Below are 25,509 nucleotides of genomic sequence, written 5' to 3' on the forward strand. Positions count from 1 at the left end.
AGGAAATGAAAGGGAGAAAAACGGCACCGGTGAGAAACGTGGGTTAATACTTATGTATTTTCGGCTTTGTGTCCTCATTGTGTTGTTTGTAGTTGGTTCTCAGTCTTGCCTCGGTTTTCAGGGACATTTTCTTTAGTGTCCCGGCTGAATTCTGAGCCTTTTATAATCAGCTCTGCTGAAGGCTTTTGGACTAAAAGCTAACTTTAGCTACAAATGCTAAAAACTGTGTCACAGTGTCACAGCTCAGTATAGTGCAAACAAGAGTTTAAAGTGCATTGTTCAGCTTGCATTTGCAAGATTGTATGTCACTGTCATTCGGCCGTGGGGGCTGATACGTTGTTACTGAATTTTGCAGCTATTTTTGCTCATGTATGATAAAAATGAATTGAAATAATGCTAATTACGCTGACTGATAGGACCTGTTAAAATGTAGAAATATTACAGAAGGACGCGTTTTAAAAATGCACCGTAAAAGAATAGTTCATCTATATTTTATGCTTCTTTATATTACAGGCTATGGTTTTAGTCTTGGTGATTTAGTTTTCTCTTATAACTCCACTAGATGGTGCACGAGATCGTATAATAAGAGTCGCAAACGCTGACAGTAAACCCTTCAACAATAGACAATGGAAATCAATCCCACGACCTGATAAAGAAGTAATTGGAATTGACAACAGTTTGCCAGAACTGATGGGAAGCTATAGATTAAGACCATTCTGTTCCACATACTGCAGCATGTTTGTGGATAAACATGAATATGACTTTAAAGGTTAAAATAAAGCCCGCTCAGTCATCCTGCTAAGTCACAATTTTGAAAGGACATGCTGAAGCAAAAATTCTCAATCGTATACTCATTTCCTTTGAATGTTTGCTATTCAAAAGGTCACTCCTGACTTTAAATGCTATATGTAACAACTTCAGAATACTACTTCTGACAGGCTGTTATTGCCATTAATGCCTCGCATGTTGCCCTTTTCATATTTTTATGCCTTTCAGCCTCTGAATCGCGTTGGTGCTGAGGAAGCTGATCAGTCACAGTTTCTTTCTCTCTGCACGTGTGTGTGTGTTCGTTTCTGGCAGGATTCAATTTAATGATGTCTGCCTCAGGGAAACTGGCATCTCTCCGTCTGCCTCCCTTGCCTACTGTAGGTGAGCTGATAAAGCTGTACAACCTGCGAGCTGAGAAACAGCTGTCTCAGAACTTTCTGCTGGACTTGAGGCTCACAGGTTAGTCCTCCTGCCCTGTCTGCAATGCACCAATAGCTGCTAGCTCCTGTTCTTTGTTACTGTGTCTACACTCCACTGTGTTTTGTCAGTGCACTTGACTGCACAGCTCCACATAGCCTTGTTTCAAGGTATCAAAATCGACAGGCTTTTCTGTATGGGAGGTTGAGTAGATCTCCTGCTAATGTGAATGGACTAAGTCAATTGTTTGCAGCCCTTGCAGAGCCCAAGCCTTTATGTAAATATCAGTGATGCAGTGCAGGTCTGATCTGTCCTTGAACAAGGTGACTGTTAGATTAATACATCTCATCTTCATCACACACAGGCAGACCGGTATTTCAACTCCACACACTATTAATCTCAATTTAGATACCTGAGACTCTGATGAAGAGACTTGATTGGAGAGTATGGTGTAATTTCTATGATGCATAAGTTAAGTTAGTATATTTGATTTACAGAGTGCATGCAAAAATGTTAATGAAATAGATTCCTATAACTGAGTTGGTCATCCATCTCCATTTTTTCAGACAAAATAGTGCGTCAGGCAGGCAGTTTGAGAGACGCCCATGTGTGTGAGGTGGGTCCTGGTCCCGGGGGCCTGACCCGCTCTATCCTCAATGCCGGTGCGGCGGACCTGCTTGTTGTGGAGAAAGATACACGCTTCATTCCTGGGCTAAAGGTACACTGAGCAGCACAAGGTCATTAGGTCATTCTGCAGAAAAGACTCTAACACCTTCATCTGTCAGTTGCACGAAACCAGTTAATCTATTCTCAGCCGTGGCATCGTTAGCCACCCGCAGAGTGACTGATGACTATGTAGTACCTTTTCATTTTTCTCGTTTAAAGTCATATCACATTAATTTCCACAGCTGTTGTCTGAGGCAGCACCGGGGAGGTTGAGGATTGTCCACGGGGACATACTCACCTACCGAATGGACCGAGGATTCCCGGCGAATATCTTGAAGCCGTGGGAGGAAGGTGAGAAGACAAAATTACATAAAGCTGTGACTGTGGACAGAGTGAAGGAAATGCATGTGACTAAAATGTGTGAACGTGCGGCTCCACAGATCCACCAAACCTTCACATCATAGGGAATCTTCCATTCAGCATCTCAACCCCCCTCATCATCAAGTGGTTGGAGAACATCGCCAACAGGACAGGGCCCTTCGTCTACGGACGCACCCGACTTACACTCACTTTTCAGAAAGAGGTGGCAGAGGTGCGTGAGCACTGTTACATGTCACCTTAGGCCAGTTTTTTTTTGTCTTTATATAATATGTTTACCAGACATGTTTGGTTACTACTGAAAGCAGTATCATATGATCTCAACAAATTACCTGGTCTAGGTTTTATCTCTAATTTTTAGTAGTTGTTTTCTCCATCCAGAGGTTGACGGCCAGCACAGGCAGCAAACAGAGGAGCCGTCTGTCCATCATGGCTCAGTATCTCTGCACCGTCCACAAGCGCTTCATCATCCCTGGACGGGCCTTCGTCCCCAAACCAGAGGTAGGACTTAACTTTGAAAATAATAATTAATATCTCTAAATTTAATGCTACTATGGCAAATCAAAAAAAGGCAGGCAGTGTGCTAAAGTGTATTACAACTGTTTTAACGCAGTTTTTTCATGTGTTGGTTTGTATCTGACAAAAGTAAATGGTTCCTAATTTTCCACTTGGTATCACTTTTATTAACCGGACGATCAGACTGGGTGTTTGTTTGACGTGTGATGGTCACTTTTGAATTCAATTTTGTGTCATGAATTTGCAATGAACTGGCCAGAGCTGTCCTGTTGTTGTCTGTTCCTGATCTTTACCTGCCTTCCTTTCCTCTTGTTATGCAATGTTAAGAAGTTTTAATGTTGATTTCAGTCTTCGGTACTAGTATTGGGAAAGTGGCAGATGGACACGTTACTATTTCACAGTTCTTTCTTCAAGAAAACAGAAAACAGAAAAACTTCTCATCTGGTCCCATGTTCCTCATCAGAGTCCCTCATCATGTCACCATCACTCATATCCCTCCCTCACTCTTTTTGCTTTAAGGCTTCATTAAGACTGTGTTGAATCAGTGTTGTTTCTGTTCTGTCTTTGGACCCTTTCTAGGTTGTAATGATGCCTGGTGGGTATTTCAGATGTGGCACGATCACACTGCGTCTTGTAATGAGGGCCTAGTTCTTTTTTAGGCCCAATTTCTCTCTGTGTGTCTTTCAGCCCATGTGCGTGTGTCAGTGGTGAAAGAACGACGTTCACTCTTATGTAACATGAGAACGCAAAGGGTTTTTATTTTTGGGGTTAGGCTTTATAGTAGGACTAGGGGGCGCATTTTAAAAAAAAAAAATTAAAGTACTGCTGCAAAATTTTAAATATCAGTGCTGGCTAAACCACAGCATCGCTGATGAGATACGCTTTGAGATTACAGACACACAAGTCTTTTCAAAGACTCGGGAGCTCCCTTACATCTTTGTACAAATGAAACCATGTTTTTCTTTTCCCGAATTAAAGGATAGGTGTCAGGTGAATGTCAGGGATGGGTTGTTGGTCCCTTGAAGATGTGGTGGCTCTTTAGGAGACCCACTGTTGGTAAATATTTAATCTCCTGTGTGGAGTAAAATGCAGTATAGTGAATGGGACCAGTGCTGATTGTTCATTCTCTTAGAAGAGATGGCTCCCAATGATTATTTCATCACACTCAGCTGCCTTCTTGTGCATTTTGATTTTACTCTTGAGTCTTATTTTTCCGTGTGTGTATCAAACTGTATCTTAATGGATTTCGGCGTGTTTGTCTGTGCTGTAAATGTACACCCACATGCATGTGTGTTAGCATCATAGCATAGATGTATAAGCGTGAACTCTGATCACACTGCACACACAATGAATCAGCGCCTCCCACATACCCAAATAGGCCATCTATCCCCACTAAATGTTTTATTGGGCACTTGGTCGAATTGATATCATTAGGAGAGATGATGGCTGTTTGATGAGCAGGCTTCCTGCTGCTGGCGTCCTATAAAGATCAGAGAGCACACAGTGTGTGTTAATGCTATCATGCTCGCTCCATTGTTCAGGCCCCTTTTTATCACTATGTCATGTGGTATAATTCATAAAAAGCTATATGGCTCTGCATTGTTTACTGTTGCAGACCAGAGTAATTACGCAGAATTGTATGAACAATAAAAATGTCCTGCTTGATTAATGGGACAACATCAGAGTGCTGGTTGGAGGGGCAGATTGAGGTTGTGACACACAGGAATACTTCTAGCCAAAGCAGTGGGTTATCTATAAAACAACGATATATTGTCAGAATACATAATGGGATAAATGAAATACAGAAAAATATTGTCATAGTATTAGTACATAAGTTCTAATGGGTTCTGTCTTGGGTATTGATACTGTACACTGCTTGTAGTGCTCAAATGAAAAGCAGGGTCTTCTCATAAAAATGATAATGGATAAATAGCCTCCTTTGTGGGCAGAAGTTAATTATAATGGTGGAGTAACACTGCCAAAAATCAAAGGTCTTTCCCTCTATATCCCTCTCTTTGTTTGTCTCTCTCTCTCCGTGTGTGTGTGTGTGTGTGTGTGTGCGTGCGTGTGCGTGCGTCTGTGTGCCTTTTCAGGGAGCATGTGTGACTATCCCTTATACCTATAGCCAATAAATCGGCTCACTGGTCTGATTATTGGTATTATCTTGTTCCCTCTGAAGCTTTGGGATCACTGATCATGTTAATGAGGAGGGATTTGTTCAGACTGAAGCACAGCTGGGCTGTCTTTTTGTCTGCTCTTGGCATGTCTTTGTCATGTCTGAACCTTAGGCTGTTTTTGTGTGTGTGTGTGTGTGTGGGTTAGTCATGTGTGTCCTTGATTGTGCCAGTTCAGTCATATATTGGTAAAATATTCCTGTAATTATGAACATTTCTGTCAGAAAAACGTCACTAGTTGGTCAGTGGCTTCGGATGTCCTCCCCCTACAGCGCCTGTGGCAACTCTCTGACGCTACAGTGAATAAAATATGCAGCAGCAGGTGCTATACTACACATATGGCAATTAGTGGAGTGTGAAAAACATCTGAAGTGGCTTAATACTTTGTAATCAAACAAACACTGACTCACAAAGAGCCGCAGAAAAAGCAATAAAATTACTGAACCTTTCTAAAGGACAATGATGAGAAAATAGCATCAGTGAAAGGCGGGGGGAAGGGGAGGTGCAGGTTGATTGGCCAGTTGGTTTGAACCTATAGGAGCTGGCCAATGCAGGCTAATGGGATAATGAAAAGGGAAATGTTGAATCCATTTTACATTAGCAGCTGCTGAGACCCATATTGACGCAGGGTGGGCAGATAGGCTCTTATCCTCACTGTGTAATCTGTCTGTCTTGTTCTTCTCGCCCCCGGACTGCACCTCTCTTGTGTCACATTGAGTGACTGAGATTGTCCTTGAAGGTTTCTGAGAGTGGCGATTGGCTGCTTTGATGGTGTTCCCTCCAGGCTCAGAGTGCCCTGGGTCTGTCCTGCCGTGGATCACACCTGCCTCCCTTTCCTTATTAGTGACTCTTGTCCTGTTAATTCTCACATAGACATGTCATGTCATTCACGGCTATGCATACTTGTAAAAGATCTCTTTGAGGAAGTAAACTGAGACTAGAAACAAGCTTATCTGCTGTTTCTTTAGCCATTAGACACGTTTCTAATTTATATTCTGGTCAGAGGTCAAGGAGATTTAGAGAGCATTCTGCCGTCGAGGCATCTGCATCTTCAACACGGACATCCAGTCATCCAGATTCCTCCTCGCTGCCTCTTTACATAGAAAATAGCTGATTTGCAAAGAGTAAAGAATGTGTGTTGACTTGCTCATCTCTCTCCCTCTTGCTCCCTGCTTCTCTGCATGTGGGCAGAATGTGATTAAAATCAACTTCTGTCTGTCAAGGGGAGGACTGTAAGTCGGGCAATAGATGCTCCATCACAAGCAGCCTATTGTTTCTTCTGAAGGGCTCAGACAGGGCTACAGATTGCGCTATCAATTGTGGTGTTCATTGTAGAAGGTAATGAAGAAATGGAGGCAGGGGAGAAAGGGGTAGGGGGAGACATAAATTACTAAATGATACAGATGAAAGAAACAGTAAGAGAAAAGGAGTTAGAGAAAGAAAATGGAAAAGAGGAAAAATAGGGTGATGACTAGGTGGGGGGCGACAAAGAAAATAAAAGATGGAGAGGAAAGACTGGAAACTGACTAAAACCTCAGTGAGATAAAAGAATAAAGGCAAGAAAAGATAGGGGTTGAGGCTAGGGAGAATGGAAAGAAAATGAAATTTTATTTGGACTGGGTGTGATGTATGGACTGAAAGAAAAGCTGCAAAAAAGGACATAAACACAGCAAAGCCTCCTCCACACGAGTACAGAGCGCCAGAAGACAGATTCATGACAGAGATCGATCTGAAAGGAGAGTGAGGCGTACCTCCAGCAGATGGTTGTCTGGGCCAGTCGTCAGCGCGCTCTGAGTAATGGCTGCATCAGCCATCACCCACCAACTAAACCGAGCCTCACAGGAGGAGAGCCCTACAGATGTTCGCCTTGTACACGATCGCCTACCAAGAGCATGGGCCAGATGAGTGGAGCTTAAATTAAATTTGTTAATGCTGCATTGAGCATCCATTATGGCTGGCAGGATGTCAGGGAGTGTTTGGACTTATGCAGTAAAAATTTAGCAGAAACATAAGCCAGTATTTTTGCTTTTCTCTCCAGCTGAGGTGTCAGCTGCTGTCAAACTAAGTCTATGCGTTGAAGTCAGAGGGTGTTTCATTGTTGAATGTGACCCACCTCAGTCCAGTGTACTGCTCTGGCAGGCTCAGTGATGGATATCTTCACTGTGACATGAAGTGACCCAGCTCTCGCCTCAACAGTAAGAGTGAGAATCTATTCAGAGTGTCTGCACTGCTTTCTCACCTCCCGCCACATATTCTACAGGCACACAATTCATCCAGACCTATTCCTATCTTGTAAACGGGGTCAAACGTGGTATCAAGAGTATTGGGGAAAGTTATTTCAATGACTCGTGCCAGCGCGGTAAACGCCTGAAGGCTTGGTCTCAATACATCACAGACCCAAGGTAAAGAAAAGCTAAAAATATTCTCCTCCCTCTCTCTCCTTAAACAAAATGCCGAGGTTGGCAGAGTTGGCTTACGAACATCTCCAGAGATCTATTGCTCCTCCTAACAAGAAACTGTGCCGGGTTCGCTCACTCAGCGCTCAGAGTTTAGCAGATTCAGCTCTGTTTAGTTAGTGAGTATGCCAAGAGAATACGCAGGTATTTTGAGGAATAATGTTAAAAACCCTGGCTGTGTCCCAGAGAAGGAAGGTCAGCTTCAAATAAACTAAAATCAAAGACAATAAATTGCCAGTGGTGCTATAGCACACTGATAACACATTAAGTCAGTAAAAAAATTCAACACAATGGGAGGCATCAATCTAAAGCTATTAACTTGTAGGATTATTTGAACGCTCTAATTTAAACTTCATGCTCGGTGGTTTCATGACTTAATTTCAGGCTTTTTGGAGGGACTGAAGGTGGATTTGGTGGGTGTGTTGATTCGGTTTTGTACAGGTCTGAATAGCTTGTTATTGTGTTTCCGTGCCCTCATTAATGCGTTTTAGTCGTCTTTAATACAAGACAGTAATCTCTATTGATGTGTGCACAACTTTCAACCGTTTAGCCTTCCTCACCTTCAGCTTACCGAGTCCTCGCAGCCAGCCTGCTCAAAGCTGAAATATTAAAGGGCATCCTTTGAACTGTCAGAGTGTATTGTTTTCCTACAAGCTCTCCCTTTGTCATCTCCATAGCTTTTACTGCCTTTCTCAGCAGTTTACTGCTCAGCCAAGGTCGTTGCTATTATTCCCCAGCCTCACATGTGCACTGGGACCAGAGGAGACCAGCTCCAACAAAGGAAGGTCATTCTCCATCAGCGCTGATGACCGCATTATATCTTCAATATGAACCTTCATGAGCATAACCGCTGTCCAAAACAAAGAGCCGCACATTATGTACGGTGACAAACTGGAGTGATTTGGGGCGCTTGCATTTTTCAGCAATGTGGTGGTCGTTAATGGAGGTTTGGTGAGCAATGGCATGACAGTACCTTAACATGCTCGGATATCTGTCTCGCTCTTAATGTCTGCCATCGTGTCCGGTGGAGTGCACTAACATTTTTGTGAGCAGTCATCACTTTATTGTCTCCAACATCTCCCGTTCCTTTTTCTTTGGTTGATCTTTGGAAAGTTTTTTTTTTTTTTTTTTTGCTGGTCAAGAAGGTCAGTGAAATAATCTGCGAATTTGATGCAGCAGAGGAGTTCAAAGAAAAGCCCTGACGCATGATTAACCCCTGCCTCAAATTGACAAGTGCTCACCTCCCCTTCATCTAAAGCTCACATTCCAGATCTGTCATAGCGGCAACTCGGGGTGAAAGCCTTTGATGGAAAATGTAGGTTAAATACACAGAGGAGAAGATCTTATTAGCGTTTCCCCACGAGAGGAGTAGTTATTTGATCTGCACTCTTGTTGCATAACCAAGAGGAGTGGGAGAATGAGAGGGAGCCTTGGAAAATCCATGTTTGTTTCAGGAAAGCACATTCTCACTCTGCTGGTGTCAACGAGGGTCCAATCAGCTGTAATGAGAGCCCTGATTCTAGGGAAAGAAACTACTTAATATGCGCTCCATCTGAAGTGTATAGGCTGAATGTCACACACATTTAAGTTGAATAACATACGGTGCAGTATTTTTGATTTGAAACAAGCTCTGGTTAAGGCTATAAACATCTTCATGCAGCGAGTTGTTTAGTCTTTTATCATTCAGAGCAGAAGTTGTGCTTTTAGGATCTGTTTTCTTTTTCTACATACTTAGCATTCCTCATTTAGGTTAATGTGTTATATTTTGTGTTAGGCTTATTTAGAACCAGAAAAGGCTGCTTTGACAGAGGCAGCACCAATGGACAGATGCAGTTGTTGATCGACAACAAAAGTAATCACCAACTGTTTGGGTAATCGATTGGATTTTTCAAGCAAAAATGCCAAACGTTCCTTAGATTCAATTTTGATCATTTGCCACATTTCCTTTTCTAATGTGATAATAAAATCAATACTTTTGACTTTTGGTGACGTGATGACATCAGCTTGAGCTTTAGGAAATTGTGCTGGGCATTTTTCAGTGTAATCTGACATATATAGGCTGAACAGAACTCCGTAGATTAACTGAAAATGAAAATAATTGTTAGTTGCAGTCCGAATCTGCTGAATATTTTCTTGTTTTGTCTGTAAAAATTTTAGAATATAGTGAAAAATCGTATTTCCTCGAGTTTTGCATTTTTGTTGATAAATGACTGAAACAACTAACCAGTTATCACAGTTGCTGCAGATTTACTTTCTGTCAACTGACTTTTCATTTTCAGCTCAATTTCAATTTTATGTCCAGTTTCTTCATTTTATTGATTCTTGATTGATCAGTTGCAACTGTCATTTATTTGGTCTCATAAAAGTGTTTCTCATAGATTATATTAAAGTTATATTTCACATTGATTTATATTTAAATGGTTAAAGTATACTAGGCAAATGGAATCCTTCAGCTGTTCTCTTCTGGGCACATTTAATTGCGTATCATCAGCAGCTACTTTACAGGTTGCCATTTAACTAATGACTTAGTGTCAGATAAACTGGACAACTGCGATAACTTCCCTCCCATGCTCCCATGGGTGTCGTTATTATTTCATTCATCTATTTCTAATGCTGTCATCTAGGCAAAGAATGACAGGAACAAGTTGGGTGTGGTATTAAAGGGTCCCTTTTTCAAAACCCATTTGCACATAATAATGTTTTATGGATGCATATTTCCATTGGACTGTATTCTTGGGCGCTGCGCATGAGCAGCCTGTCTGCCCACACTCGGCACACAGCCTGAACCACCCAGCAATCTCTTCGATTTGGCAGGAAGATGAATGCTATCTCCGTCCTTATCAGCCACACACAAAAGCACACAACAGACTACATGCAGTAGGCATGTTGCTTTCACAAAATAGTTTTATTGGTAAAAAATAGAACTACTTGCACAAGCACATTGAGACAATTGTATCAGAACTTGTGAACTGTTCATCATCACAAATATGCTCTGGCAAAGTAAGAAGTGCTGAAGCATCCACAAAAATAAGCTGCAGTTATCAAAATGATAAATCCATGTCTTGGTACAGTATATGCAGGAGAGTTGTAACTCTTTTAGACTTTTAGGACCTAGTCACTTTGCACTCTGGCCATTTATAAGCTAATGAAATTGCGTGCTGATGATCAAGCTGCACAGCCACAAAAAAGAGAAATTTCTAGCTCCTGTTTCCCTGCTGAATACTATCAGACAGAAATCGTTCCCTTTTTCTTTTTTTTTTCTTTTTCTTCTCCAGAGTGCCAGTTGTGTTATGTATTTGTACTGGTCCGGGGAGCTTGGATTGCTCAGCCATTTGAAACAAACTGCTGTCAAATAAAGTAACAGAAGTAAAGGTGCACTGAGTAGTCTTCTTATAAAGAAGATATGGTATGAACATGGTATTGTATCTTATATTGAAACAATCTGAGGGAATTCTGATCCCTCAGTAAAAACAAACACCTTTTTAAAAGCTTAGATACTTGTGTACAGTTGTCACAAACCTGCAGTGAGCCCGAATTCCTGAAACAAATACTTATAATTTTATTTTTTTGTCATTTATAAAATACCCCACTCATATCTCCCCAATGAAACTCTCATGCCCCGTGAAGTCTCGCTGTGCTTTGGGAAATGAGGAATAAAGAGGATTTAAAATAACCCTCGAAAGCTGCACTGGACTGTACACAAGCATCTAGTCGACTTGAGACTTAGTCTGGCAGAACAAATCACAAATCCATAAAACATTTGCTAATGTATAATTCATGTACAAACAACGCAATAAAAAAATAAACCGAAAGAACTCCAGATAGTATTAAAACGTGTCCTCATGAGACGATTTGGCACATTCTCGAAACACATATCGTGTCAGGATTAGTTGATGACATGGCACATTCTTTACTTTGTTTATTGCATTGGTTATGGTGCCTGGGCAGTGAGTCATTGTCAGGAGGCCAGTTCTGTTGGCTGAAGTCTGTGCTGGACAAGATGGCTAACTCAGGGTGGGGTAGAAACCTGACCCTAGAGGGCTGCCAGGGCCGGCAGCGGTGCCCACAGAGATGCTCGTGGCGTGCCGGCAGCAGCCTGCAGGTGGCGAGCTGGGCTTAGCCATCTGCTCTCCCCCAGGAATCTGCATGTTTATGAGAGAGAAGGAGGGAATGTGCAGTTCTATACATCACTGCCAAGGCCTGTCTCCAGCACGAAAACAATATTCCTCCAATATCCTTCCCTCACACCCTGCAAGATGACTGTTTAAAAGCGTGACAGTGCTGCTGACATATGAGTAGGTGGGAGCTGTGTTTATGTGTGCCTGGCGTGCATGTGTGCTGGACAGCCATGCCTTCAACATGCATCAGCGTTCCCTTGTCAGCGATCACATCCATGTGACATGTGACACAAACGGGACAGGCATTGGGCAAAAAAAAGATTAGACTGACAGGTAGGAAACAGAAGAATGGTGGCGCAGTCAAGTGGCTGCAATTTAAGACACTGAGACCTTCTGCAGGTGCAGACTGGTAGCGTATGCGCACTGCTGGCGCACTTGGAAAACAAGTCACATATGGAGAATGACTCAAACCTTTTTTAGCTGCCTGCCACACAGCAACCCAGTCGACCATGACTCAAACAGCTTCTCCCTCTCTGCTTCCTTTTTGCCTCTCTGCCACTGCACCATTAAAGATCTGTTCACCCCTGTGAGATGACGTGCACGGTGTAGACACCGTGGCAGTGGCAAGCAAAGAAGAGCATTTTCCAACCACCCCCACACTCCTGACCACGTATCAGGGATGCTGCCCCATGTCACTGGCTAATAAAGGGGATTAGTGGCTCTGAGGAAAGCTTATGGAGCCATAGCGAGAGATAGTAAAACACCCTCACAACAACAACTTCAAATCACTGACTGACATGCACATACCCCCAAACAATAAAGATATTTGAATGCAGAATTCTGTTTCCATGGCAGTGTGGGGGAGGATGACAGGAGTGAAAAGCACATGCAAAAAGCCGGCGTGTCTGAGTGTTTACTGTGTACACAAAGACACACAAGAGCATGTGTAAGTGTGTGGGTGTGCATGTCTGAGGGCGTGCAGGAATGGATTGGGATGGGTAGCTGCTACTTACAGGCAGGGATGTTTTTGTCTGGATGGAAATATGAAAACAGCATATCAGATAGTCCACTCTGCTGAAGGATTGAATCCCTCTGTCAATTTTCTCTCCATCTCTCTCATATTTCCACCTGCAGAGAGAGAAGCAGGCATCTGTTTGTCTGCATTTTTCAGTCTCAAATCCAGCCCAGCAGCCCACATCTATTCCTCCTGACAGTCCTCTTTGAACAGTTACAGCAGGGTAATGTTTTTACAGCTTTTCAGGCACAGGCATTGTGTGGCTACGTCTCAGTCTTCTACCAGGCATTCCGCTGTATTAATACACAGACAGGCTCCACACAGCATGCTTTAGAGGCAAAATATCAACATCATTCTATTAGCTAACAAAAATATGACCATTTATTTCAGTCAGTTCCATGTAGCATTCTAGTGGATAAGTATACGAAAAACTACGATGGCTTGCTAAGAGCTGGCTTCCACCTACTGCTCTCAGGCATTATATTGCCTATTTTGTCAAATGGGAGCGTACCAAACGATTGTAAATAGCAGCTAAATGATTGCTTTTTTTTCTTCTTTCAATTCAAACCTTTGGCGAGGGGAGAAAAAAAAAAGAAGAATTCTCGGAAGCCTTCCTTATTTGCTTAATCCATTCCCGAGGGAACTCTTTCTGTGATTTACTGATGAAGGATGTCTGCATTTGGTTAGCGGCTTCCTTCGATTCTGCAGCACCTTATCCCGGCTCCTTACACATTCACACTGTTTGTTCCAAGGCGCTGCTTAGGGAATACCTCCACTGCTTGTGCTTGCGAAACAGAAAAAAAGGAGAAGAGCCCAATAGAGGAGAAGGGGAAAATGAATTCAAAGTTGTTACCCTTCTCCTTCATTATTTTTCTCCACCTCCATCTCGAGTAGAGCCTAGTGTGTAGCATAAGCCGTGATGGTTTCCCCTCAGGCTCATCTCCCTTTAGCCGTAGCGTACACAGCGCTTCTTTATTACACATAGTCCTGCAGGCTGTAGCCAGTCTTATTGTCTAATGGGGAGAGAGAGCAGTACTGGTGCTGGAGCTCCTGCTGCTGCTGGAGCAGCTGTTGCTGCTGCTGCTGGAGCAGCAATTTGTCAGGGGGAGGGAGCAGGACCAGGTCCTGGGGGCCATGCCTCTTCCCTGAGCAGGACATACAGAAGATGGACCCCCCAACGAAGAGGAATCCTGCGGAAACAAAGGCAACGTACACAGCGCCTCCAGGCTCAAACTTATTGCTCTCGGGCACACTGGAGTCCAAGAAGTTGGTGATGACCTCGTTGGTAAACCAGGAAGCAGGCACCAGACACAGAAAGCCTGCAGTGACGAAGCAGCCACCACTGGCGATCGCAGCGTGCCGCTTGGAGCGTCGTCCACCTCCCCAGCGTGTGCATTTTAGTCCTAGGGATGCAAGACAGAGGCCCATGGCAGCCAGTACGCAGCACAGCACCATGGTGGTGCGGGCAGTCTGCAAGTACGCAGGTAGTGAAAGCACCGAATACTTGAGTGTGCAACTGAACATGCCTGTGCTGTACCATGTGCAGTCCATCCACAGTCCCTGCATCTGGGAGATTGCTGTGATGATGTTGGAGCCCACATCTGCGCTGACCTTCCAGTTGGGCAACACAGTGGCCACCATGGCACCCATGATGCCCAACAGCGCTAGGACAAATCCAAATATCTGCATGCCCGTGGATGCCATGCTCATTTTAGAAGTCGATGCTGCCGCCTCCTCAGCCCTTGTCCTCGCCTGGCAGCATTCACCCAGCGCCAGCCAGGCTCGTCGACCCCGCTGCCCAGCCGCCTCTCTCCCCTCCCTTGGTGGTGTACCAGCTGCCAGTCAGATCCCCAGTTCCTCAGTTCTTCAGCTGCAGCTCCACTGGACTGGAGGAGAGAGACAGAAATGAGAAATTGAACTGAGTGGGTCTCTTCGCACTCCCTCCTTCTTTCTCCCCTCATTCACCTCACACAAGCACAGACACTTTTTCTGGCTGGAAACAAAGGACAGCATGAAGCACGAGCGATAAGAGCTGCCTCTGGCTGACTGTAGGTAAGCAAAACATTGGGGGGGTTGTTGTGCATGTGTGCATTTTCTATGTGCTGCCTTCTCCTTTTTCCTCAACGGAGCCCCATAGAGCTGTTATTGGAGAGGGAGAAATGAGTTTGTGGTATTTGCAATGCTCAATAGCTATGTGGACTTAAAGCTGCAGCGCCCTCACCCCCACTCATCTACTGTATATTCTACCACTTTGATTTCAGTGCTGTTTACCTAATAAACTAAGACTGTCTTCTTAACAGTCAAACAAGGTTATCTTAAAGTAAACTGCTTGTTATAATTTAATCAGCCACAATAATTAAACTTGTGAATATACAGTTTTATTCTTCTTCTTATTATTATTATTATTTTGTTGGACTTTTAGCCGGCACTCTGTGGTCTTTCTCGTCTAAATAAATAGGTCGTTCCAGCTTTGAATACATAACCACGAAGCTTAGTCTAATTGTTTGCTGTTGTTTTATGGTGTAGGGAGAGAGAGAAAGAGAGAGAGAGGGGAAAAAAAGCGATGTTGAAATAATCGCTTACCGCGGCTGGTGCAGAGCTGGCGCTGCCGCCTCACGTTGTTCGCAGTGATTCCTGTAAACACACACAGTCGCACATTGAAAGACAGCAGGCTGATGAGGGGGCGAGGAGGAGAATTCAGCCCGGACCACGGATCCATTCAAGACATCCATTTCCTTAGCAACGGTGTATGAGAGGACACCCCAGCTCCTGTAGACCACACAGGCTCGGCCGGAGCCCGGGACAAATAACCGTTACGCTCTCTCTCCCTTTCTCTTGCTCTCTCTCTCTCTCTCTCTCTCTCTCTCTCTCTCTCTCTCTCTCTCTCTCTCTCTCTGTTTCTCACTAGCTCTCTCTCCTCTCCTCTCCGGTTTGTGTGTGTGTGTGTGTGTGCAGTCTCTGCCTCACGACCACAACTTCAAAAACCACAGTTAAGTAGGAAGGTAAATTAGTTAGCGACAGAAGCTACCTGTCATGTTAAAATCCACTTAAAAAGAAAAAACCAAGAGTACAAAAAAACACCCCAAAAAAACAAACATGTTCTCACCTACCTCTTGAGGTTTCTATGCAGAAAGCTTTGGTTTCATTTGCTCAGGTTTTGCACTGGTGAATGCAATTTGTTCACATTTCAGGGGTAATTTGTCTCCAGAAACAACGTCCAAGCTTTAAAATAAAGCTCAGTCTGTGGACCGTTCTTATCCGAAGTACTGCTCCCCAAAAGAAATAGTCCCTGTGACAGTTGTTTATACATTATTCCAACATTTTGTCGACTGTATATGTTGCCAAACCACTCTGTATCTTCACAGTTAGCTTGTGATTATGTTTAAATTCATCTAAGTTGTGATAACATTGTGCAGTTTATACACTGCACTGTTAATAGAGTTTACTACTAGGTTACCTGTTAATATTATGTCTGGAGAATTGATTTTGTGAAAATAAAATAAAATAAATACGATTACAAATTTTATATTAAATAATTAAATCTGAACTAAAGGTGACATTTTTCGCCTAAAATTAAAGCATGAAGTTTTGCAGAATGGTATTTGCTGCTCAAATTGTAGTTGGCTGTAGAGAGTGGCATCATTTGACCCCTCTGATTTGATGGATGTAGAAAAATCTTCTTGCTGTGTAATGTAAACTAAATTTTAAAAAAAATCATCACATTTAAATCCATCCCATGCCTGCTCAGTAATCATAATGCAGTACAAGGGTGGTTCAAAGATAAGAAATTGCCAAGATGCAAAGTCTAGATAAGATTTCCAAACATAGCCTCACTGCACAACTGGGAACCGTAATCTAATTAAGACAGAGGAAGAAAAGCCGCTATCATTTTGACCAGATTGTGTTCTATGAAGCTTTGTTTGTTTATGTGTTGGTCCAGGGGCCAGAGGAGCATGTGCACCCCACCATGCCAAAACTGACCCTCCCTGGAGCACCATCTTCATCAGGCATCAGTCAGCGGCAGGCTAAAACTCACAGCTGCTACCCTGTCTTTGCCTGTCTTTCCTCCCCTCTCACTAGAGGACATACAAAACAAGGGAGGGAGTGGCTAGGACAGCCTTGATTCGTGAATGACAAAGAGGACAAAAATGAGAGAGGAGAAAAAAAATCAGACAGGACTAATAGACCTGAGAACCTTAGAAACGCAGATGTGTGTTGCTGTTATTTTTGCTGCATGGGCAAATCAGCAAAAACAGCCAGCTGTGGGAAATAATTTTGCCTATCCACCCCACTTATAGTGCAACGACCGGGCATTGACCATTGTGATGTGTAGCCATTACATGTAGATAGGTTGGTAGCAATTGATTAGTTTAGCTATTGATCTGTTTGTTTAATATGGTGCTCTCTCCAGCCTCCATTGTTTTTCCACGTAAACTACCCCTAAGAGACCCGTTTCTTAAAATGAGATCTGGCCGGCATGCGGAGATGGTGCACACCACATTACCTCCAGTGCGATGTTGTTGTTGTCGACCTTCAACACTACATTCTCAGAGCTCCTCGTGGGATACCGCTGCAGCCGGAAGAGAAGTTTTCCAGTTTTCTGCAGACACACTACAGTATGGCGTGTGTGACCTTTCTCCCTGTTACCGATGAGATCCTAAGTGCTGATGCTGGTGTTGTTCTGTGGGGAGAAAGATAAATAAATAAACGGATTATAGAGGGAATGGATGACAGGAGGAGGGGGAAAAAGAGAGAAAGGGAGAAGAGCAAAATGCAGTTAACATACACACGGTGAGTGCAGATGTGTGACGCTGTGATGTGTGAAGATATTGCAGGCTATTATAAGCGAGGTCCCCTTTATTTTATCACCTCACAGCAGAGCTCTCCAGCCTTTCTGCAGCATGGCTCTGAGGCACAGCCGAACCAACCGCGCTCTGTTTTGCCCACATGAGGGGCTTTTATCGTTCAATTTGCATTTTCCTCTTTTATGTCCTCCCTTGCGTAATTGGTTTTCGTGCCCATCGTCTAGCAAAGGCGATTTGTTCACAGTGGAGATGCAAGGTGTCGTGTGATAGCTGTGATGTTGCTGTCAATGCAATCTTGTTGTGGAGCAGGGCCCTGGTCCAGTTTCACCATACATAATAGGTGTAAACCTGTCCAAGGCAAAACACTTGTGACATGTTGTGAAATTACCGGCATTGGCTTGATTAAAGAGTCTCTTCAGCGTACTCTGTTAAGACTGACTCCCAAGTGAACAATGTGGAATGGCAGTCGTGAGTTTTTTAAATATCCCATCAAAACTATTTTTCCCATGTTGCCCCTCGGTTGCTGTTCCGGTAAATGTCACATTTTTGGGCAGAATTCAAGCTTTTCTATGACGAAAGCATCTCTCCAAGGAGCTGATCTTGTCAAAGACCAGGGCTACAGTCTTGAATGTCCTGTGTGCATGCCGTGGGCGATTTCATGGGAAGTACTCCGAAGCCCTTCCTCCCCAAACCCCTCAAGCGAACATCAGCCTGCTATATTCAGTGGCACTGACTGCTGCCTTCTCCTCTCCGAGAGGCTGTCTCCCTCCACTGATGTAATGGAGGTTGTCTTCTCAAGGTATTGTCATGATTAATGCAACTCTTCCCTCCTTTGGTTGCAGGATCTCTGTGAGCTTTTCTCTCCTGTATTCCCTATATAGCTTCCTTCCATCCCCCTTCTCTTTCCCCAGAACCTGCCATTATGTAAGCGCAAGTGTTGGTGGCTCAGGTAGTGCAGTGGCTGGTACCCCAGGGCCTCTGCCATCTCATCTTGGTTACGCTTAGAGGGACATGACAAATTACTGCTCACACGCCATTGGGCAAGAACTCACCAAGAAAGAGACATTGGAGGTGGAAGCGGGGAAAGGGGAGCTGGAGAACCACAGGGCAAGGCTGGAGTAATAGAGTTCCCTGCTGAGCTTTGGGAAGGTCAGACACATGAAACATGGTAATGCACATGTGTGAGTTAAGATGGATGTGTGACTATTGTGCTCAAATGGGTCTGAAAAGGTCTTGAGGTGCAGACAAAAAAGAGATGTGTGACTTTTAGACAGAGATCTGTCATATTTTCGCCCTTTTCAAATGCTCTACCAGTGGATTCAGCATTATAAAACTTTTTTTATAATGTCGGTTTATCAGTTTTTTTCTTAGTACACCTTACATGAGAGGAGAAGGAGGTTCAAAGTCTATGTAAATGTTTGAAGTCTTTGTTTTCAAAAGCTCTGATCAAATTAGCCGGATTGAGGGAGTCAGAGCAATGAGGAATTTTCATGAGCTTGAGTACAGATCCTTACATAACAATCTAATTTAGAGGCCGAATTAGTGGTAATGATTCACTTGTTTTTCCTCTGCTAAATATGATGGTTTGCTCAAGCCTAGAAGAAATGATTACCATCAGAGCATGTCCAGCTTCTGTCTGCTTTGTGTGTATGATCCCCATGGCCACCCTTGTAAAGAAAAGGGGTTAGGGTGCGGAATAGGAGTCTGTGCCTGTTCAGGTGGAGGGGGGCGATATAAAGCTTGTCAGATAGGGTCAATAAGTCAGTCTGCTACCCCAGTTCAGGATCTCCCCTAGCAGATGCAAAGTATTTTAGGGGTTTTGGGGGGAGAGCGGGGAAAGGGGTTTGGGGAGGGGGGGTTGAAGGCATCTTCGTAACACCTTCAGTGGAGGGCCCCACTGACAACGTGTGATTTAAGATGGAGTTTCCTTGCATGTTGAGGTTATCAGGGGGAGGATTAATGGCAGGGAGCGGGATATATTACAGTGGTGCTACCTAGTGAAGCCGTGTAGCAAGGCCATACATAAATCATAAAAGCAAAGTGACTTGGACAAGCTGATGGTTGAAATGCTGCTGCCTGTATAGTCCCAATATCGACTTTTCCCCTTGCTCCTCTCTTAAATCATGAAGTGCGGAATATAAATGGCCTAATTATTCCAGCAGAGAGTGAAATTAAAGGCATTCCTTTTTATTGCTTCTTCCTAACAGATGGTGGTCTGATCTTGCATCACCAAAGCACTGTTAAGAGGTAGTTTGCAAATTCAGATATAAAATCCGGAACCAAAATCCCTACACGTTGATGTGACAGGCGGAGGAATTGATTCTCATGATACGAGCCTCGGTTCCCAACCAAATGATGCAGCCACAGCTCTCAATGCCCTTGACAACACCTGCCACAAGGCCTTTGTATTTAAAATGCATCATCTGAACTAAAAGGGTTAGTGTATTAATAATAGACTCATCAAGAAGAATCCAAGGCCATTACTGACACCACAAATAAACCATGAAGTCATCATTCAGCGTTTCACTGTTAAACATGACAAAAATCAACATTAAAATTAAACATCTGATTTTCGAAACAGCTGTGTAGCACATGCACTCACAGCTTCAACTCATAACAGCCTCCCATCCTTTCTCCGTGTTGACCCATCTAATGCCGAACCCAAGAGTCTGAAGCTTTCTCTGCACTATTATTGCACATAGCCTTAAGGGCTGTTGAGACAGTCTCCACCACTGCCATCCCCATTAAACGACACTGCGGCAGGAAACTCAGCAGCAGCAGCAGCCAGGCATCTCTGGACTACACAGGGATCTATAGATGTGATAAGAGATAGTGCTGCGGTTTACAAGTGCTCCCGAGCGCTACCTCAATTGTTCACAGGAAAGAAGAATCTAAACAGCTCATTAGAAATCCTTCGCTCACCCTTGGACCACTTTAGTTTTCCACCCCTAATTATCGACGCCAGCCCCTAGCCCAGAAACAGCAAAAGGCAGCTGTGAATGAGCGTGAGTCACACAATCCAGAAATACAAGCTTCAAAGATGCACGAGGAGCTCCGCGGGGCATGTAGTCTCAACAGGAGGGCTGTTGAGCTGAATTAGATGTCCTTTTATTTTACCTCTGTGTATGTGTTTGTATGAATTAGAGGCGAGCATGTCTTAGACTATGTGTTTGTTTGTTTGGGTTTTTTTTGCATGTTTGTCTTGTCTTTAAATGTTGAGTTAACATGCTGTGTATCATTTCATGCATCTGCATCCATCCTTCCTTTACGACTTTTAGTTCCTCTCTGTTTACATACCTGCACATAATACAGCTGTCTTCAATGTTTTCTTTCTTCTCAGCTTGTGTATCCTTTTTTTAAAAATACCCTGTTCCACTTCCAGGTCTCAGATAGTTTTCCATTCAGATGTGAGCTACTTATATAGATGTTTATTTTTTTCTCACTATATAAAGAGTCTTTGAGTATCTTGAAAAGCACTCAAAGCCAAAAAGCACTTAAGGGAAATGAAATGTATTATTATTATTACGGCTAACAACGCCAATGTTTCTCCACGGAGTGCCATTGTCAGTCCGCTCAGCCAGAGTACAGTCCCTCTCAGTGCTCCCTCACTGGGGAAGTAAGGCTGTTACCAACTATGGAAAGACAGACAGGCGACTGCTCTGCTCTGCTGCCCACTGTCTGGCTGTGCCATTGGTCCACATACAGCGGAGTATCACTCTGATTGTGCTGCAGCCCTTTAAGCTATAGCTTACAGGAGTGAATACCATCATGTGAGACACCCTTGGAAAAATGATGGCCTTTTTTGTGCAACAGATGCATCGGTCTAGAGATTCAGATTTGGCGTTTTAATGTATTTTGGTTCTTTTGATCCTGTTGGGGTGTTCAGAAGATAGAGTACATAATCCTTTACAGGAAGCAACAGAGGAGAGAACATGTGGATGTGTTTGTGCTTGAAAGTTAAAGAGGGAGTGATCAGAGAGCGAGAGAGCTAGGCTCTGCTGAGACTGGCACGATTACTTCAACAGTGTGTCATGTCAGCTTAGTGCTGACACACGAAGGATCAGGAGGCAGCAGCTAGTGAGGAACTGGAGCCAAGGTCTCCATCACCACCTCTACCACCACTCCTCTACTGTAGTTCAGTGATTCCCAACCAGCAGAAAGGGGGTATGTGGAAAGATTATTGAGTAGCTCAGCTAATTTGGAAAAAAAAAAGAAAAACAGACAAAGAAATATCCACATATTGAGCTGTAATACTGTAACAGGTGAGACTGTTTGAAAACTAGCAAGCAAGTGAGCAGTGGAGTCTAATAAGTTAGCAGTATAGAGTAAATAGGTTAAATATTTAGCTGAAATAGCTAAATGTGTTGGATAAGTGGTTAGTTAAAAGTACTGAATAGTTGAAATAAGTAATGTATGAACAGTTGAAATAGATAAAACTTATGGACAGTTCAAATTATTAGCTAAAAGTAGGACTAGTTCTGCTAAGGTGACCCCCAAAAAGCCACATCCCTCAAGTCTGCTTATCTTACATATATTAGCTGAGCTTTACAAAGTCAGGGTTTTAGTGGGAATAGTGATTCCATAACTTTTTTAAATGATTTTTTTTTCTCAGGAGTTGAAAACAGGTATAAAAGACTTAATCATCATACCTTTGTCCACTGAGTCTCTCATAAAGCAGGATATGGGCTCTGAGGCTGCCTATCACTGGATCCATACACGGTACGTTTATGCTCTGTTGGTTTCACCCTCAGTGGAAATGGTAGAACCAGATAGATAAAGACAGTGGATTGAGGAGAAGTGTGCTTCAGTGAGTCAGGCTTGTAGGTATTTAGTAACTCAGCAATGATGCAGCGACAGGAAAGAAAGGCAGAGGCTCAGTTTCTGTGGTCCATCGCAGAGGTGTTACTGTGGCAACTGGAACCGCCTCGCCAGCCAGCCATGCTGCGTCATCTTATTTTCTGCCTTTCCTCTTTTCTTTTATCCCAGTGTGTTGATCCTGCCACCACACTCTCTCTCTCTTTCTCTCCTTTGTATCTCTCTTGCCATTTGTCAGGCAACCTTTCTCTCCAGCATTTTTTCCTCCACATTTTGCATTCTCCTTTGTCCTCACACCTACCTGCTCTTCCTTGACTTTCTTTCCCCCCACATTCCCATGAGTACATTTTTTTGCAATCTAGTTATAACCTTGTGTTTTGGATGTGTGTGTGTATATGTGTTTGTGTTGTGTAGGTGGACGTGGGAGTAGTTCACTTCACCCCTCTGGTTCAGCCCCAGATCCAGCAGCCCTTCAAGCTGGTGGAGAAAGTCGTCAGAAACATATTCCAGTTCCGCAGGAAGTACTGCCATAAAGGGATAGAGTAAGCACGATTATACAACTTGATGTAGCTTGTAAAGCATCTGTCCTGTCTCTCTCTCTTTTTTACTTTTTAATCTCATCTCATCCTCATCTATCATTCTCTCCTCTACATTTTTCATTCTCTGTTTTCTGACAGTAGCATCTTCATCTCATCATTAATTAGAGCGGTTTTCGATTCTCTTTCCTTTCTCGCACGCAAACGAAGACACAACTTTTGAGTTCTGTAACCCAACTCTGTAGAGCAGAGGACCCTCAGAGCTCTAATGAAAACCACTAGCAACAAGCCCACACGCCCACACGCATGTGCACGGTGCCCATCGCCCCCATGCCTGTTAGGAAAGTGTATGTGGGCCCAGATAACAAAAGAACACTGGCTGTGCTAAAGAGAGCAGCAATTATGAGTCATTGAGGTAGCATAGGAAGACGAGGCAACATATTTTATGTAACTGCAGTGGGTTGGCAGCAGCAGCACCAAATAGGAGAGCAGGCACCGGTGGTGAAGCGCCTAAAAATCATCTGTACTGCCGAGTGTGTGGATCTGGCTACTGCTCACTAAACCTGCAGAGAAAGAATAATACAGAAGAACATCTTAGGCGGGGAAATGTCTTTAAAAATAAATGGCTGCCTCTCTGTGTTGAATTTTCTGTGGAGCTTTTTAGGGTGAGATCCAGCAAAATAAATGGAAATTGGAAATTTAAATTTAAATTATAGCTGTGCTCTTTATTTCGTTTGTGTCTGTGTGAGCTTTGTGTCAGTGTCTAACATCCATTGAGGTTGCATGATAGCGGAACAGATTAACAATTCATGAGCAGTTCTAGCCCTTTGTGTGATTTCAATTAACTTCACAGATTAGAAATAATTGCTGAGGGATAACTTCTTTCTGTTTGAACTTTAGAATGGCATTAAAGTTGCATGATTGTTAAGATATCAAAGCGACTGTAGTGGAGGAATCTGTACTATCATTTCCCCCCCCCCCCTCCAGAAAGTTGTTCCCGGAGGAGTGTCGTCTTGAGCTGACACAGGAGATGATGCAGAAGGCAGATGTGGACCCCACTCTGCGCCCTACAGAACTCACCATACCCCAGATCAGGGCTTTAGTGGATGCTTACGCTCATCTCTGCAGCCGTGAACCCGGTCTCCTCAACTTTGAGTTCAGAGAGGAGCTCAGACTGAAGCACCTCGCCAGGAACAGTAACGCACCAGTGGACACGCCAACCAGCACACCATCAAGTCCTCTGCAACCCTGCTGAAAAGAAAGAAAGAAACCAAGAGAAGCCCACTAATAGCCTCTGTTAGCACAGGGAGACAACAAACTGCTCTTAGCCTTGACATTTCCACCTGGCATAAGCATGCATTTTTAAAATGTTTTTCCCTGCGGCCGGGGAGCAATAGTCACCTATTGGTATACATGAAATCCTGCACATCCGGCACATAAAGATCCTAAGTGGGTTGGAGCTGCTCCAAAACCTTGTTCCAGGATGGGACCACTCAGAGCAAGAGTTGTGTGTTTTTGGCAGAATAAAGAAAGCATGGCAATTACCTACAATAGCTCTTTAAGAGTGAATATCTCTTTATGTCCCCAATTCTTATTTCAGAGCCAACTCACTTTACACCTCGTCCCTTGAGACCTAGAAGAAAACGTCAGTGTTTTCTGGGTGATTTAGAGAAGGAGAACAACATGGCAGCACCATATCCAGGACGTTTTTTTTTGTTTTTTTTTTCTTTCTCTATGTGCTGTATTTCTGAGTCACTAGGGAGACAGAGCTTAAAGGGAGGAGGAAAGTGCTGGGAATTTGTCAGCTCAAGAAAGACTCTTGTATTAAAGGAAGAGGACTCCTATTAGAATAATTTTTGTTTAAAAATCTGGCCATCTTTTTTTTTTTATATATTAATGTTTGAGTAAGATTCTAACTATCTGATTAAAAAAAATAAATCAATCAGAAATCTCAGTGGGTATTAATGGAGGTACGGATGTCCTACACTGGACAATGGAAGTAAAAAAAAAAAAAAATGAATGTGACATGTATAAATAAATAAATTTGATAATAATAACAGGATTTAGGATTTTACATCAGTAGAAGTGTTTTATATTTGGATGCTAGAACAGATTATCACCAGCAGAACATGGCAGGGCGGTTTCCTGCCAGCGTGGCAGATGGCATGTTAGGGTTGACTTGCCAGAGGGAGAATTCGCTCAGTTTTGATGATCGGTGGATGATAATCTCCAACCGCAGTCAGGATGTTCTATGATCTGAGTGACAGAAAGGTGTGCAATACCGCTATGTTGGCAGCTGTGCAGATGTGTTATCCAGACTGCTCAGTGACCCTAAAAAACATGATGATGTTTTGTGTTGTGGCAAGCTTTTATTTTGGTAGATTATTGCACATGTGGAAAGGGATGAGGGTGAGAACCATAGACTGTATAAAACCAAGGGTGGAGTTGTATGTTACAGCAGTGAGGATCACTTCCGCATTCAAAAAGCTGCAGTTCCTCGGCTGCCGCTGGGGGCTGGCTCCAGAAGTGAGCAATTCTCCATTGACCCCCATGTTAAAATAGCCAACTTTACAACCTAAAAAAACATATTTACAGCCTCGTACATTTTTTGTTTTTGGTCTCTATTGATAGTTTCCACCTCCGTGAACACTGTGGGGGAGGGGGGGGGGGTTTGTACCACAACCGTTTTAGTGTTATTTAGGCTTAAAGTTCTTACATAAATTAGGGCGTGGTTACGTTGAGTGACAGATCCATAGACAGACACTGGCAGTTAGCTCTTTGCTAAAGCATCGGCTGGGCTAGGCGGCTACCTCCAGCGGTTGACAGGGGCTGCAGTGTCCGTGTT

The 25,509-nt window shown here is 43.4% G+C and overlaps 2 protein-coding genes across 3 annotated transcripts; one reads left to right on the forward strand and one right to left on the reverse strand.

Annotated features, from left to right (window-relative positions):
• Nucleotides 1-25,234, forward strand: tfb1m (transcription factor B1, mitochondrial). 2 transcript variants are annotated; one of them, XM_041060471.1, is made up of 8 exons: nucleotides 1-29; nucleotides 1,081-1,227; nucleotides 1,752-1,903; nucleotides 2,094-2,202; nucleotides 2,292-2,443; nucleotides 2,611-2,730; nucleotides 22,543-22,670; nucleotides 23,652-25,234. In XM_041060471.1, exons 2-8 carry the CDS (start codon nucleotides 1,092-1,094, stop codon nucleotides 23,917-23,919), a joined length of 1,065 nt encoding a protein of 354 aa, XP_040916405.1. In that variant the 5' UTR covers nucleotides 1-29; nucleotides 1,081-1,091; the 3' UTR covers nucleotides 23,920-25,234. The 2 variants fall into 2 exon arrangements, with proteins under 2 accessions (XP_040916405.1, XP_040916404.1); XM_041060470.1 differs by having other exon boundaries at nucleotides 7-38.
• LOC121197083 (claudin-20) lies at nucleotides 10,354-15,293 on the reverse strand. The gene is made up of 2 exons (XM_041060472.1): nucleotides 15,092-15,293; nucleotides 10,354-14,394 (listed from the first exon to the last, which is right to left on the reverse strand). The coding sequence occupies exon 2, from the start codon at nucleotides 14,216-14,218 to the stop codon at nucleotides 13,484-13,486; it is 735 nt and encodes a 244-aa protein (XP_040916406.1). The 5' UTR covers nucleotides 14,219-14,394; nucleotides 15,092-15,293; the 3' UTR covers nucleotides 10,354-13,483.
• Nucleotides 25,235-25,509: the final 275 nt, after the last annotated feature.

The sequence above is a fragment of the Toxotes jaculatrix genome, chromosome 17, assembly GCF_017976425.1.
Source record: "Toxotes jaculatrix isolate fToxJac2 chromosome 17, fToxJac2.pri, whole genome shotgun sequence".
NCBI classification, from domain to species: Eukaryota; Metazoa; Chordata; class Actinopteri; family Toxotidae; genus Toxotes; species Toxotes jaculatrix.

What these genes read in the sequence shown, in the direction of transcription:
- tfb1m (XM_041060471.1), top strand. Translation starts at nt 1,092, where the DNA reads ATGATGTCTGCCTCAGGGAAACTGGCATCTCTCCGTCTGCCTCCCTTG. An exon ending in CCTTCGTCCCCAAACCAGAG is followed by an intron (nt 2,731 to 22,542) that starts GTAGGACTTAAC and finishes TGTGTTGTGTAG; the next exon opens with GTGGACGTGGGAGTAGTTCA. An exon ending in TACTGCCATAAAGGGATAGA is followed by an intron (nt 22,671 to 23,651) that starts GTAAGCACGATT and finishes CCCCCCCTCCAG; the next exon opens with AAAGTTGTTCCCGGAGGAGT.
- LOC121197083 (XM_041060472.1), bottom strand. Translation starts at nt 14,218, where the DNA reads ATGAGCATGGCATCCACGGGCATGCAGATATTTGGATTTGTCCTAGCG.